The sequence below is a fragment of the Myotis yumanensis genome, unplaced genomic scaffold (genome assembly GCF_028538775.1).
Source record: "Myotis yumanensis isolate MYYU_CA2020_CCGP unplaced genomic scaffold, mMyoYum1.0.hap1 SCAF_6, whole genome shotgun sequence".
Taxonomy (NCBI): Eukaryota; Metazoa; Chordata; class Mammalia; order Chiroptera; family Vespertilionidae; genus Myotis; species Myotis yumanensis.
The window spans coordinates 88,555,736-88,569,701 of NW_027223757.1; the positions used below are offsets into that span (position 1 = coordinate 88,555,736).

A 13,966-nucleotide genomic window follows, 5' to 3' on the forward strand; every position below is an offset into this window, starting at 1 on the left:
AAAGCTATACTTGTATTGATGTTTTGCCATTATTCCCATGTTTTATACCAAGGAGGTAGTCATTAAAAATATAGAAACACCCTTCAGAGATAATAACCCGAGATTCAGAAACTATGATGTTTAAAATATATGACACTTAATGATCTCTAACCCTTCTTTCCCATTACATGTATATTTCTGCCTTTTATCTCAATTTTTAAAGAAGTATTCAAAAGAGGGAGCACATTGCTACGTTATACCTGTCATAATAGTCTGCTACATTATACCTGTCATAATAGTCTCCAGAGCCCATACTTCTATGGGCTTGATGGGCTTTCTGATGCACGCATGAATGCTGTCACACAAAGGCAGTTCTTAAGAGCACAGGATGTAAGCCTGGCCTCCCAGTGACATCCCCGGTCAGCCCTTCCCGCACTGAGAAGGGACGTCAGAGGGATTTCGCAGTGACAGGACTGCTCCCGAGTTGCTTAGCACAATATAACCATGGCAAATACTTTCTGAATGCTTTTGCTTTTGTACTAAAGTGCCTATCTTTATCATAAACACGATACTTGCCTTCTTAATAGCTTCGAGTTCAGCCACGTAACATTGAAGGATACGCTCAATTGTGTGATTTATTTCTAATTTAAGACAGGGAATGTTCAGCTTCTGGAACCTAAGAGTAATTGAAGGTGAAGAATTAAGAAGTAAATGAGAAACATACTTGAGAATTGCTGCAGACCTAAAAATCCATTCCTTTACTCATTTGACAAATATTCATATCAGGCCTCCTACATGTGCTAGGATACAGTGGAAACAAGACAAGTATGGTTCCAGATTTCTTGCAGTCTGTTATCTTATGGAAAAGGGAGCTATTGGTCAAGAGTTACATAAATAATTATTTAAATTACCAGGGTGCCAGGAATGCATATTAACAGGGAACCCAGCCAAGTCTGGGAAGTCAAGAAAAACTTCCCTGAGGAAGTGACATTAAACTGAGATTGAAAAGGTGAGTGGGGGGTGGCTTCATAAAGATGGAGGGGAGCACACTGACTATCCCTCTGCCAATATTAATGTCACATGATTCCAAATAACCAGAATAATAATATTATAATAATGATTTTGTCAGCCAAATATCACTTTCACTTAGAGACCCAGTGACACACAGGAAGGGCTGGAACCAGAACGTCCTGATAATAAAGTGAATTAACACCAGTATATTATAGGTTGGTGCGGGGGAGGGCAAAGACAGAAGGAAAGAGACAGAGAGAAATCACTAAGAAAATAGAACCTGCCATCTGTCACGCGTTAAAACCACTTTATCTGTTTTGACTCTGATGATGGTCTCATAAGATAAGGTCTACTGATATTATCCATAGTTAGAGAGACATGGAACTACAGCAAAGCTGGGCCCAAGCCCAGAACCACGGGCTCTCAGGAGAGGGTTCCCAAAGGGCCCCTAACATGGTCATGAGCCCTTTCCGAGCTGGAAGCAAAGAGCCCCGAGTCCAGCTCGTCCCTCTCGTCCAGGCTTTCCTGCCCTTTTGGGGGTCACTGTTGTCAGGAACAGAGGGACAGGAGCGGCAGGGGCACTCGGGAGGGAAAACGGGAGTTTGGAGATCTGCTACTCTTAATTGCACTTTTTTCTAAAAGTCCAAACAAAATCTTTTCAGCACGCAGAATTAAACATTATTGTTCCCTTTCCAATAACACCTATGAAACCAGCCTCAAATATATCATATAGCTGGGGGAAAGATGTAAAATATTTCATTTTCTTATTGAAAGACTGTCTGCTACAAAAAAAAATTCAGCGAAAAATATATTTCAAATTTTTACCATTCTATTAAATGGTAACTGAAAGAGCAATGTTTATGAGTTCAAAAGTTTACCTAGAAGAAGAGAGAGAAGATGGTGGCCAAATCTTGCACCTCATCCCAGGGTCAGACTAGAAATAAAATTAAATTGGGGAACATTCACCCGTAATTACCAACCAAGGTCCAGCTGAGAAGGAGACATAGAAAACACCTGGAGACTGACAGGAAGGGCGGCGGCGCAGGAGGGGCTGACCCCGCTTCCTCGGGCGGCCGGCCCAGAGTGCAGAGGGATCCCTTGGGTACAGGAGGGCTTTTCCCCGAGAAGATCAAGGCCTGGAACACAGGCTGGACTCTGCAGCCCAGAGTAACAGGGCTGGGAACGGTGACCCACATAACATCCAGCTGTGAAAGGCAGCAGAGCTTCTGGCCACCAGGGAGACCAGAGCTGGTCGGAGAGAAAGCCTCACTCAGTTTGTTTTGGTTTTTAAAGATGTGGAAACAGCCCAAGTGTTCAAAAGTAGATGAGTGGATAAAAGAGCTGTGGTACATTACACAGTGGAATCCTATGCAGCTGTGAAAAAGTAGGATCTCTTAACTTTTGAAACAACATGGAGGGGCCTAGAGAGTATTATGGTAAGTGACATAAGCCAGTCAGAGAAAGATAAATATCATGTGATCTCACTTCTATGTGAAATCTAATGAACAAAAGAAACTGCTTTAAAGACAAAGAAAGAATCTTACATGGAAGCATGTAACAGACTGATGATTCTCAGAGGGAAGGGGGGTGTGAGTGGAAAGACATTAACCAAAGAACTTATATGCATAACCCATGGACACAGACTATAGTACAGTTAAAGGCCCAGGGAGGGAGGGGATGGGAGTGGGGAGGAGGGAATCCTCAGGGAGGAATAGGGACATCTGTAATACTTTCAACAATAAAGATAAATTTAAAATCTTTTTAAAAAGTTTACCTAGAAGAGATTTCCAAGAACATCTTTTTGAAATTGTATTTTCAGATATAAAGTTATGCCAACTAGAAATTGTGCTGCTTAGTGGATTTATAAATACCTTTGAAGCAGCTGAAGAGCCTGCTGAGAAGATAAGATTTTTCCAAAAGTACTGTTCATAAAGGCCTGTATTTGTACCTAAAATAAAATGTTGATATTTAATGATCTTGGCATTAAGAGATTAGTTTTGTTTAACAACATTTAATGATTTTCCTACAGAATCAATATTGCCTTCAACACACCTACCATCTAAGCATCTAAAACTACACTGCCCAGTGCGATGGCCCCTGGCCCTCACTACTTAGTAGTGAGATACGCTGTACGTATAAAATATGCACTAGGTTTCAAAGACTTAGTACAAAAAAAGAATGCATAATATCTCAATGATTCTTATATTGATGATATGTCAAAATGTTAATATTTTTAATATGTTGGGTTGAATAAAATATATTATTTTTTAAAATATATTTTTATTGATTTCAGAGAAGAAGAGAGAGGGAGAGAGAGACATAGAAACATCAATGATGAAAGAGAATCAACAATTGGCTGCCTCCTGCACACCCCCAACTGGGGATTGAGCCCACAACCCAGCAGGTGCCCTGACCAAGGATCGAATCATGACCTCCTTGTTCATAGGCTGACACTCAACCACTGAGTCATACTGGCCAGGCAAAATATCTTATTAAAGTAATTTTACCTGCTTATTTTAACTATTATTCTCTTGGCTACTAGAAAAATTATAAATTACATATGTGGTTGTTTGGGGAAATTACTGACCTAGAGGATTTTTGAAAGGAGTGAGTGTCCCTTACCAAGCACATTTTTTTGGGATGTTTGGAATTTCTAAGCATATTGGTAGAGCAATGTGATGACACTATGGACACCCAGAATCAACAGGTGTCACTGTCCAACATCACTGCTCCCAGAAACCTCTTTGCCATGCCAAGGAGAAACAAGAAGAAAATATTCTTCTGAAACTCACACCATCCCAAACAGTGAATTCCAAACTCCTGGTACCAATGGAACTGAAACACTCTTTCTAAATTACTTTCACTTTCAGATTATATTGTTACTAGAGGCCTGATGTATGAAAATCATGCAAGAGTAGGCCTTCCTTCCCCCAGCTGCTGACACCAGCTTCCATCTGGCACCCATGGCCCAGGCTTCCCTCACAGCCCCATCTTTGTCCGGAAGGTTGTCCGGAAGGTCGTCCAGAAGGAAGTCCGGAAGGACATCCAGTCTAATTAGCATATTACACTTTTATTATTATAGATGGTCTACTAACCTAAAACACAATGTTAATCAAACATTGGGAAAGGAAGGTAAATTAAAACACTGACACCTTTTAAAATATTAAAAAGTTAATATGGCCTCTAAATATACTGGGAGCTAAAATTTATATCTAAGACCACATAGTAAAGCCTTTACAACATATAATCTTTATTAAAAAATCACAAAAATGATTTAGGCAATAAGTTTTTTTTAAAAAGTCCAAATTCCCATTGCCATAAAGATATAACTCGCAAAGCATTTTAGACAAAAATCCCACCTTGCCTGACTAGCCAACACTAAAAGTAATAACTATAATATATCATAACATCAGAGTCTCACTTTCCAAAACTGAAAGGAAGTCTGTGCCAAAAAGAAAAACTGCTGCTAGAATTTTAGGGTCTATCTTTTTATATTGCCCAGATTACATGTAATATAGTTTTTTAAAAGAATCTTTTTAATAAGAAAATATAAATACATGTTTCCTCACCTTCATGCCAAGAATTGCAGACTTGGGAAGTGGACAGAGTATATTCTTGTCCCTCCCTGTGTCTCCCAGACATTGGGTAGCAAGCAGAGGGCCTTTCCCTGGGGTTAACCTCAGTTAGTATGAGAGTAACTAAAGCCATATAAGCCCAAAGGTAAGAGAGAAATATGGTACCAGACATTATTTTTAGCTACCCTTCATCCGTCTGGAGCCCCAGACGCTATGACAAACAGGACGAGGGCCTCTCAGAGCTGCCCTCTAGGATGCAGAGAGAATGTGGCCAAGGGGAGAGTAAGGCACCTTCCTAATCCATCCTCACATCTTTTCTCACTAAAACAAAGAGCAAAAATGACGAACTTGCCCTCGGACTGAAAAAAATGACATTGGCTTCTTGACACAACAAAAATCGAAAACAAATGTTCATGTAAACTAAAAATGACCCCCAACTACAGTAGTCTTTGGGGCTTCTGGTTGGTTGTTCACTGACATCTTTTATTGATTATGCCCCTTTTTTTCACTTTAAAAAAGGCGGAAAATATTTTGTGGACTAGTTATGAAATTAATCACACTAGCAAATTTTTTTTTATCTATTTGCAAGAGTAACTTATAACAAATAGTAAATATGTGAATTCCAATATTATTAATTACAAGTAAAAGTATGTATAATTACTTACCTCTAAAGCACTGATTTTTGCCATGAAGTCTAAGAAATCTGTGTCAAACTCTATCCTTCTTGGATCCAGAATGTCGTATTGCTTTTTCTTAACCCCGTGATATATATTTTTGAATTTTATTGCCATTATATCTATTCCCTCTACGGTAGAATGACTCAAGGCTGAGAATGTTTGCACAATAGTTATCATTTCTGTAATCTTAAAAAGAGAAGTGTTATTTTATTTTTAAAATGGGATAGTAGCACCCTTCCCTGGAGTAAATTCTTAAGGAATCATTGATTAAAAAGCAGAGCAAGAAACAGGCCCTAGGATCATTTAGCTAAAACCAGCGAAGATAAAATCGATGGTAAATCCCTGTCACTAATCAGTACTCTTCTTCAACTATTTAAATCGATGATGTTCGAGCATATCTTGAAATTTGATCATACTAGTATTATATTTCAAAAGGAGGGGGAAATAAATTTCAGTAAAAGTCCTTGCAGATGTCTAAATAATTTCATTCTTTTATTCTTGAGAATTTTCTGAAAATTATTTCACTGGATTGAGAAGCTGTACCATTCTTCTTGCCCCTGCCCTCACTGTAGTTCTGACATGTAGTTCTGATGTGTAGCACCAGCAGAAATCCGCATCTGTTTTCCTTCCCCATGCATTCAGGTAGAGGGAAGGCCCAAGAAGACTGAAGAATGACTGTAGTCACTTCTGACCCCAGAAGAGTCCCAGGAGATCGTCAAAATGGACTTTATTGCAGAAATGACTGCCTCCATCTCAATGTACCAACACCACCTACTTCACCAAAAAAAATAAAAACCTTTCACGTTCACAGGCTACTCAGTTCCTTAATCTTCATTCGTGATTCCCTATTCTGCTTCCTGCTTTGGAGAACAATGCTCAAAGTTCTCCAGGTTTGCTTCCTGTTTGGCCCTTGGGCAAAGCTTCCCTTTGTCCAACGCCCAGACAGAAACCAAACCCGTTCTCAGGGGAGTCCTCCACAGACTACGCACGGTGGAGACAACACAGAACCAGAAGTCAAAGTCCCTGCGCATGTCAATCCAAAGGGACCACTTCCTGAACAACTGTCACTCTTGGGTCATTGTTTCTGTACATTTCCAACACGACTGTCACCCTAGAAGCCAGGCCAAGCCTGGAGCACACATGGACTACCTAGAATTCACAGCTCGCTATGTACACCCTATATAAAATGAGAAATAGTTGGGCTTCCTACTAATACGTACGCTCCACTCACCTTAACAAAAAACTAAAGGGAAAAAAAAACTTTAAAAGGCAAATTGGAGAACGAAACTACCCACTTGCTCTGTTATTCTAGCCTAAGACTCTGATCTTTATCCCTTACCTTTCCACCTGACCCCCATGGCCAGAGACAGGGGCAAAATCCCTGTCGTGAACATGTCCTCTGACCCCCATGGCCAGAGACAGGGGCAAAATCCCTGTCGTGAACATGTCCTCTGTTTTGTCCATCTGTGGATAATGGGTGGTCAAGAGACAAGGACAGCAGTCAGTCCCAAACTTAGCCAGTGGACCCCCCACCCCCATACACACAGCAACAATATAAAAGCCAGTCATGGTCAGCCAACATGACCCTCCTCCTGCTCGTGTGTCCTGGCCTTGGCTTTTTTTACCAGCTTTCTCTTGATATCAAGTTTTGACCCCTCGGTATTGACAGCCAATTTATAATTCCTCCTCTGCTCACCAATCTTGGCATCCTCTCTAGTTCTCAACTTGCTATGATTCCCTCATCTCAGTGTCACCAGGAGTAAAGACTCTACCCCACCTCTACCTCTAGTTCCTTAACTCTCCCCTGAGCAATACCAGCTTCCCACTTCTCTTCTCTCCCACAGATGTCCAGGGTGAGAAGAAAACAAAACTAAACTCTAAAATCAATAAAAACTTAAAACATATCTTCAAGTGAGGATTAAATAAGAAAAAGAAGAAACTGAAATGACAATCCACAGGATGGGAGAAGATATTGGCAAATCATATATAAGAGACTTATACCCAGAACTCTTGTAACTCAACAATAAAAATACAAAAATAATTAATTATAAAATGTGTAAAAAAATTGAATAGAAATTTCTCCAAAAAAGAACTACAAATGAACATTAAGCACTTGAAATTATGTTCAACATCATTAGTTCATTAGTCATCAGAGAAATGCAAATCAAAACCACAATAAAACACCACTTCACACTCACTGGGATGGCTAAATTTAAAATAACAGATAATAACAAGAGTTAACAAGGATGTGGAGAAACTGGAACTCCCTTAAGTTGCTTATGAAAATGTAAAATGATGCAGCTTGTTTGAAGAACAAGTTGGCAGCTCCTCAAAAAGTTAAACACAGCATTGCCACATGACACAGCAATTCCACTCCTATGCATATATTCCAAAGGAATAAAAATGTAAGTCCATACAAAAATATGTACACAAATGTTCATAGCAGCACTGTTCATAATAGCCAAAAAGTGGAAACAACCCAAATATCCATCAACTAATGAATAGATAAATAGAATGTGGTATATCCATACATGGAATATTATTCAGCAATAAAAAGGAATGCTAAAACCGATGAACCTTGAAACGTTATGCTAAATGAAAGAAGTCAGTCACAAAAGAACACATCAGAGGAACAGGTAAATCTATAGAAACAGAAATATTAATGGTGGAGGGGGGAAAGCAGTGTGGCTGCTGATGGGATTTTTTCAGTGGGAATGAAAATGTTCTAAAATTAGATTGTAGAAATGGTTGCATAACTCTGTGACTGTATGAGAAAATGCTGACTTAAACACCTTAGTGGGTGAACTGTATGGTGTATGAATTATCCTCTATAGTAAAACCCTAATATGCAAATCGTCCAAATGGTGGAATGACCAGCAGCACGACCAGTCGCTATGACGCACACTGACCAACACAGGAGCTGTCCCCTGGTGGTCAGTGTGCTCCCACAGGGGGAGCAACACTCAGCCAGAAGCTGGGCTCATGGCTGGCTAGCACAGTGGCGGTGGTAGGAGCCTCTCCCTCCTCCACTGCAGGTGGGTGGTAAAGGAGCAAGGGGTCCCAGACTGCGAGAACCCCAGGCTGCCAGATGGATGTCTGACTGCTGGCTTAGGCCCGAACATTCTCCTAGGGCTCCCCAACTGTGAGAGGGTGCAGGCTGGGCTGAGGAACTCCCCCAGTGCATGAATTGCATGCATTGGTCCTCTAGTAGATCCATAAAGCTATTAAAGGAACAAGCAAAAACAGCCCCATAGAAGTATGTATTTAGACCCCAAACAGTAAATTGCTTCTCTTCATCACTCATACCTTCCTATCCTAACTGTGTCAGGGGTTACAAATGAAAAATGGGCTCTGGACATGTCTAGGAAATGCCCTTCAACCTATGTAATGCCTCAGCAACTTCCAACAAACAATGAACAGCATTCTAAATATTATCAGGACCTAAAAAGTTGGCAAGGTGGTGGGGGACTGGAGTAGGTCATACCTAAATGATATATCTTTGTAGACTTTTCAAAGGCTACCTCCAACAAGCCTCTGAATGGACAGCCTATATACCCAGAAAACAGTATCACTCCTCCCCAGCCAGCCTTAGCAAATGAATCAGAGGCGCAGAAGTTTCTAACCCATGTATGCCCAGTAAAGACATCACCCACACCATGTCTGTGGATACACCCTGTACACTGGCCTAGAAAGAGAAGGTGCCCACACACCCCGATACATGACCACCGGGTTCTGACAGGTATTGCAGGCATTTCATCTCACACGTCCTCTTGCCCAACACAATGGTGAAGAGCAGAGGCTTTGAGTTCAAGCTCCCTGGGTGGAGGCAGACTTGGAGAAAAGTGAAAGTTTGCCATAGCTTCTGTGTATCTGGCAGAAGACACTAATCAGGAATAAAAAATAAGATATAATAAAATGCAGTGAGTAATATCTCATGAGTCGTACCAACAGTGAGACGAGCAATCTGGAACAATAATTCTCACAGTGCTACGTAAAGTACCACATAACCAGAGAGGTGTGTTTGGGGGTGGGTGCTATGGCTGCACAATGCTTACCTTTTCCAGTCTTTTGCAGAAAGCTTCAAATTTTCCAAATATATACATTTCTGAAACCTCAAAAGACTTTTCCCCTGAGGATTCTAAAATCAGTTTCCTTGTTTTGTGAAAAGATGCTTGATATTCTTTAAATAAGAAAATGCAATCCTGTGGAAAAATTAAAAGAAGGGGCAGAAAGGGTGGTGAGACATTTGTTCAGGAGTCAAAAATTCAAAAATTCTACTCTCACACAGAGCTGATCACATGAGCCCCTCAACAGGGGTTATTACTGTTAACATTAAAAATTCACATTATTGCCTGGCCTGCATGGCTCAGTGGTTGAGCATTGACCTATGAACCAGGAGATCATGGTTTGATTCCCTAGGTTGCAGGCTCAATCCCCAGTAGGGGGCATGCAGGAGGCAGCGATCAATGATTCTCTCTATCTCTCTCTCAGGCTACTTTGTTCAATGTTTTATCAAAATTAACATGCTTTGTGCATTAATAAAGTAAACAAAATTGGGCCAAATGGTGACAGCTTTACTTTATGAAAATAAAAATGCATACAAAATAAAATAAATAAATAAATAAAAATACATATACAAACCTGAATTTTCTTTAGTACAAGGGGTGTTTCCTGATCCCATACATGGTTAATTCCTCCATCAGTAATATAGGCTTTAGATGCTGTCACCATTTGATTTGTTACCTAAAATAAATATTAGTCCAAAATAACTGTAGAGAAATAAATTTTTTTTTCATTTTTAAAATCACAAGCATAAAAATGATAAATAGTGCCCTAACCGGTTTGGCTCAGCGGATAGAGCGTCGGCCTGAGGGCTCAAGGGTCCCAGGTTTGATTCCAGTCAAGGGCATGTACTTTGGTTGCAGGCACATCCCCGGTGGGGAGTGTGCAGGAGGCAGCTGATCGATGTTTCTCTCTCATCGATGTTTCTAACTCTCTATCCCTTTCCCTTCCTCTCTGTAAAAATCAATAAAATATATATTTTTAAAAATGATAAATAGTAAACTTATGTAGTGAATCACAATATATAAATCACAAAGAAATGTACATTCCAGTAAAAAAAAAAGTCACGCTTACCTACAACATTTAAGTCAATGTAATTGAGGCTATATATTTCAAAATCTACTATATTTCCCACTTGTTTATTTCTGCACTAATTAGAACTTGATCTAGTCTAAGTGTGATTCTTCACCATCCTTCAACATGTAAACCAAACGTCATATCCCTCCAAATAGTGAAAAAAGTCAAGATATCTATTTAAATAGTCCGGAGGTTAGATCAAGATGGCAGACTGGCACACAGAAATGTTGGAGAATTCTTAAAATATGGAAAGCATATGGGATCAAATCTATAAGAAAAAAAATGGCTAGAGAAAACCAGAAGCCAGTTCTGGAGAAGGTTATTGTGAAGGTGAAACAACATGGGAACTTTTCAAGATGGTAGATGTCGTGAGGGGCCTTATTTGGAGCAACTTATGCAACAGGCAAAGGGACACATACTGAAAGGACAAAGCTGTAGATGTGAACCAAAGTCTTGGAGAGGTGTGGCTGTGCCAGGTAGCTACTGCACAGCAGGATGACATATCAGAGAAAATATTATTCATACTTCCCTTCCCTACAACAAACAGAACAGGGAGGCAAATTAGAAGTCCCAATATAAAGACTGCCAGACAACCAAGAATCGTCAAGCAATTAAAGAATACAAACTTGGAAACAGAGGCAGTAAACTCAACAAAGATAGGAAATACAGAAGAAATATATGTAAAATCTTTTAAAATCTCTTTTATTAACCAAATCTGTATATATAAAAGCCTAAGCGACCATTATGACCAAACGACCAGAACTACCGGAATGACCAGAATGACCGGAACAAAAAGTCCACCAGTTGCCATGATGCGCACTGACCACCAGGGGGCAGACACTCAACACAGGAGCTGCCCCTGGTGGTCAGTGCACTCCCACAGCCAGCTTCCCGTGGTTCCTCCCCCCTAGTTGCCCCCCCAACAGGCCCCAATGCGGGGGCTGCCAGCCAACCTCCCGAGGTCCTTCTCCCTGGCCAGCCCCCCAATAGGCCTTGATCACAGGCCAGGCCGAGGGACCCCACCCATGCACAAATTCGTGCACTGGGCCTCTAGTTATTTCATAAGAAAGAAATGAGAGGATTTTACAATTAGAAAACTTGGAAATTGAAATTTTTATTCTCAAAATTTTTTTAAATCTATTGATGAATTGGCCAGCATTTGGGGCAGAAATTAAGAACACATAAGTGAGCTGAAAGGTCAAAAGACAAAGATAGACACACACACAAAAAAATAGTTAAGAGAAATGGAAGTTAGATTCAAAGGGTGAGAATAAACTGAACAAGTGGGTAAGAAATAATCAAAGACAAAAGAGGTAATTTTCCAGGAAAAGGAGAGACAAAAATCTTTGGATTGAAACAACCCAGCAACTATAGAACACGATAAATATAAAAAGAACCACATCACTTTGACATTTTAGAAGTTCAAGGATAAAGAAAAAAATCCTAACAGCTTCCTGAGAGAATAAAACATGATTCCGACAAAGGAAAAACAATCAGATTAGCATCAAATTTCTCATCAGCAATACTGTGTATTGGACAGCAATATCCTCAAAGTTCCAGAAGAAAATACATTGAACTTAGGATTCCAGTGAAATTAGTATTTGAGTGGGAGGACAAAATGAAGGTATTTTCAGACATGTGGGAATTCAGGAGGTTCACCACACACAGAAAAGAAAGAGAAAAGAACCACTTGACAATTTTTTTTGGCAAAAGAAGTAATAAATCATCTTGGTCTGACAGCTCAGATGGTTAGATCATTGTCCCAGTACACCAAGGTTGTGGGCTCGATCCCTGATCAGGGCACATACAAGAAGCAACCAATGAATACATAAATAAATGGAACAAATAGATATTTCTCTCTCTCTCTCTCTCTCTCTCTCTCTCTCTCTCTCCTTATCTCTTTCTCCCTCTAAAAAATCAACAAATTTAAAAAAAGAAGTAATGAATCCACAATGGAAGAAAATGTGGAAATCAAAAAACAGAGATAATCAAAGAAACTAACACTACTTAGATTTTAGTCTGAAAACTTGTTGATTCATAATGTTGAAAAAATATTAATAATAATATGGAACTAGAGATCTCAATATGGAACATAAACAGCGTGAAGGAGAGAAAGAAGTGACAGGGAAGAATACCAAGGTTCTTGCCTTGTTGAGAACATAATGGTTAAATCTATCCTTTGTGGGGGGAGGGGGTGTTAAAGTTGAGATGTGAATGTTACTTATATTCTGCTTGAATCATTTACAAAGAAATTCTATTCATATGTTTCTTGGGCAATTTTTCAAATCATTTAGAATAATTAACCATAAGGCATTACATGAGAGATTTTACACAAACTACAGTGCCGGTGGGGTAGCTAAAGAAACATTGTTAATAGTGGACAGAAACCTTAGCTCTTGAGCAAAACTACTGTGTTTGGAAAGGATAAATATGGTCACCATCTACACTTAAACAAAAAGCCTGGAGGCTTACCGCTGACAAGGAGAAAAGTACCCTTTCAATTAACTACAACTGCCTCCAGTCAACACCTTCCTTTTCTTGTCCACCGGAAGCATTAAAATCCAAATCTCCGACAGGCACCAACCTTCCCATTTCCCTTTTCCGGTTCAGAGGGAGAGCATTATTCACAGAGTTACATGTGTGACTTCCTCCCTTACAAACTTACCTTGATAAACAATGAGGTCATTCTCTCTGAGGTATTATAATACCTCGACACGCTGTGAATCATTCTGATGGCATTAATCAAATTTTGTATTCCATGGGCCATGGAAACCTAAAATTGAAATGTATCAAGTGAATTCCCTCATATACTTATAAGTTTAATAACCAATAGCCTATAATATTCGAAACTCTAAACATACATAAACGTCCAATTTTACTAAAGGCAATGTGGTATCCTAGACTGGATCCTGGAACAGGAAAAGGACATCAGTTCTGACGAATGTGTCAGAGGAACTCAAAATGCTAACAGGAGAAACTGGGTGAAGAGAATTTGGTATTATTGTTGCTTAAACGTTTATTCAAAAATAAAATATAAGAGGTGAAAGTTATTTTAAGGATTCATCGTTCAAGCTGCTCTTTTTAAAGGTGAAGAAACTGATATTTTGAGGGGTAAAGTGACTTACATGGGTCAGAAAGCTAGTTAAAAACAGAGATTAGACTAGTACTCATTTCCATGTGTTTCACTCAATTCACCATGCAGCAAGCATACTAAGTGCCACTAAGTACTGAGAATATTAGGCAAAATCCACAAATACAGAACCTATTCTGGAGGAGGTCACGGCAGAGTGCAAGGGACGTACACAAACAAGTTAAACAGCAGAACAGCACAGAGCAGAGCAGAACAAGTGCACACACAGATAAAACAATTGCTGCCCTAACTGGTTTGGCTCAATGGGTAGAGCATCGGCCTGTGGACTGAAGAGTCCCGGGTTCGATTCCAGTCAAGGGCACATGTCCTGGTTGTGGGCTCAATCCCCAGTAGGGGATGTGCAAGAGGCAGCCAATCAGTGATTCTCTCTCATCATTGATGTTTCTCTCTCTCTCTCCCTCTTCCTTCCTCCTGAAATCAATAAAAATATATTT

General features: G+C 39.8%; 1 protein-coding gene across 1 annotated transcript in view; it reads right to left on the reverse strand.

Moving 5' to 3' along the window:
* The window catches only part of DNAH8 (dynein axonemal heavy chain 8), a 274,964-nt gene that overhangs the window by 239,615 nt on the left and 21,383 nt on the right, over positions 1 to 13,966 (reverse strand). Inside the window, exons 6-11 of the mRNA XM_070418643.1 lie at positions 13,047 to 13,154; positions 9,884 to 9,985; positions 9,298 to 9,444; positions 5,231 to 5,428; positions 2,862 to 2,938; positions 556 to 655 (exon numbers count right to left, since the gene is read on the reverse strand). Of these exons, the coding sequence (XP_070274744.1) occupies positions 556 to 655; positions 2,862 to 2,938; positions 5,231 to 5,428; positions 9,298 to 9,444; positions 9,884 to 9,985; positions 13,047 to 13,154 (732 nt within the window). The remainder of the gene's footprint in view (positions 1 to 555; positions 656 to 2,861; positions 2,939 to 5,230; positions 5,429 to 9,297; positions 9,445 to 9,883; positions 9,986 to 13,046; positions 13,155 to 13,966) is intronic.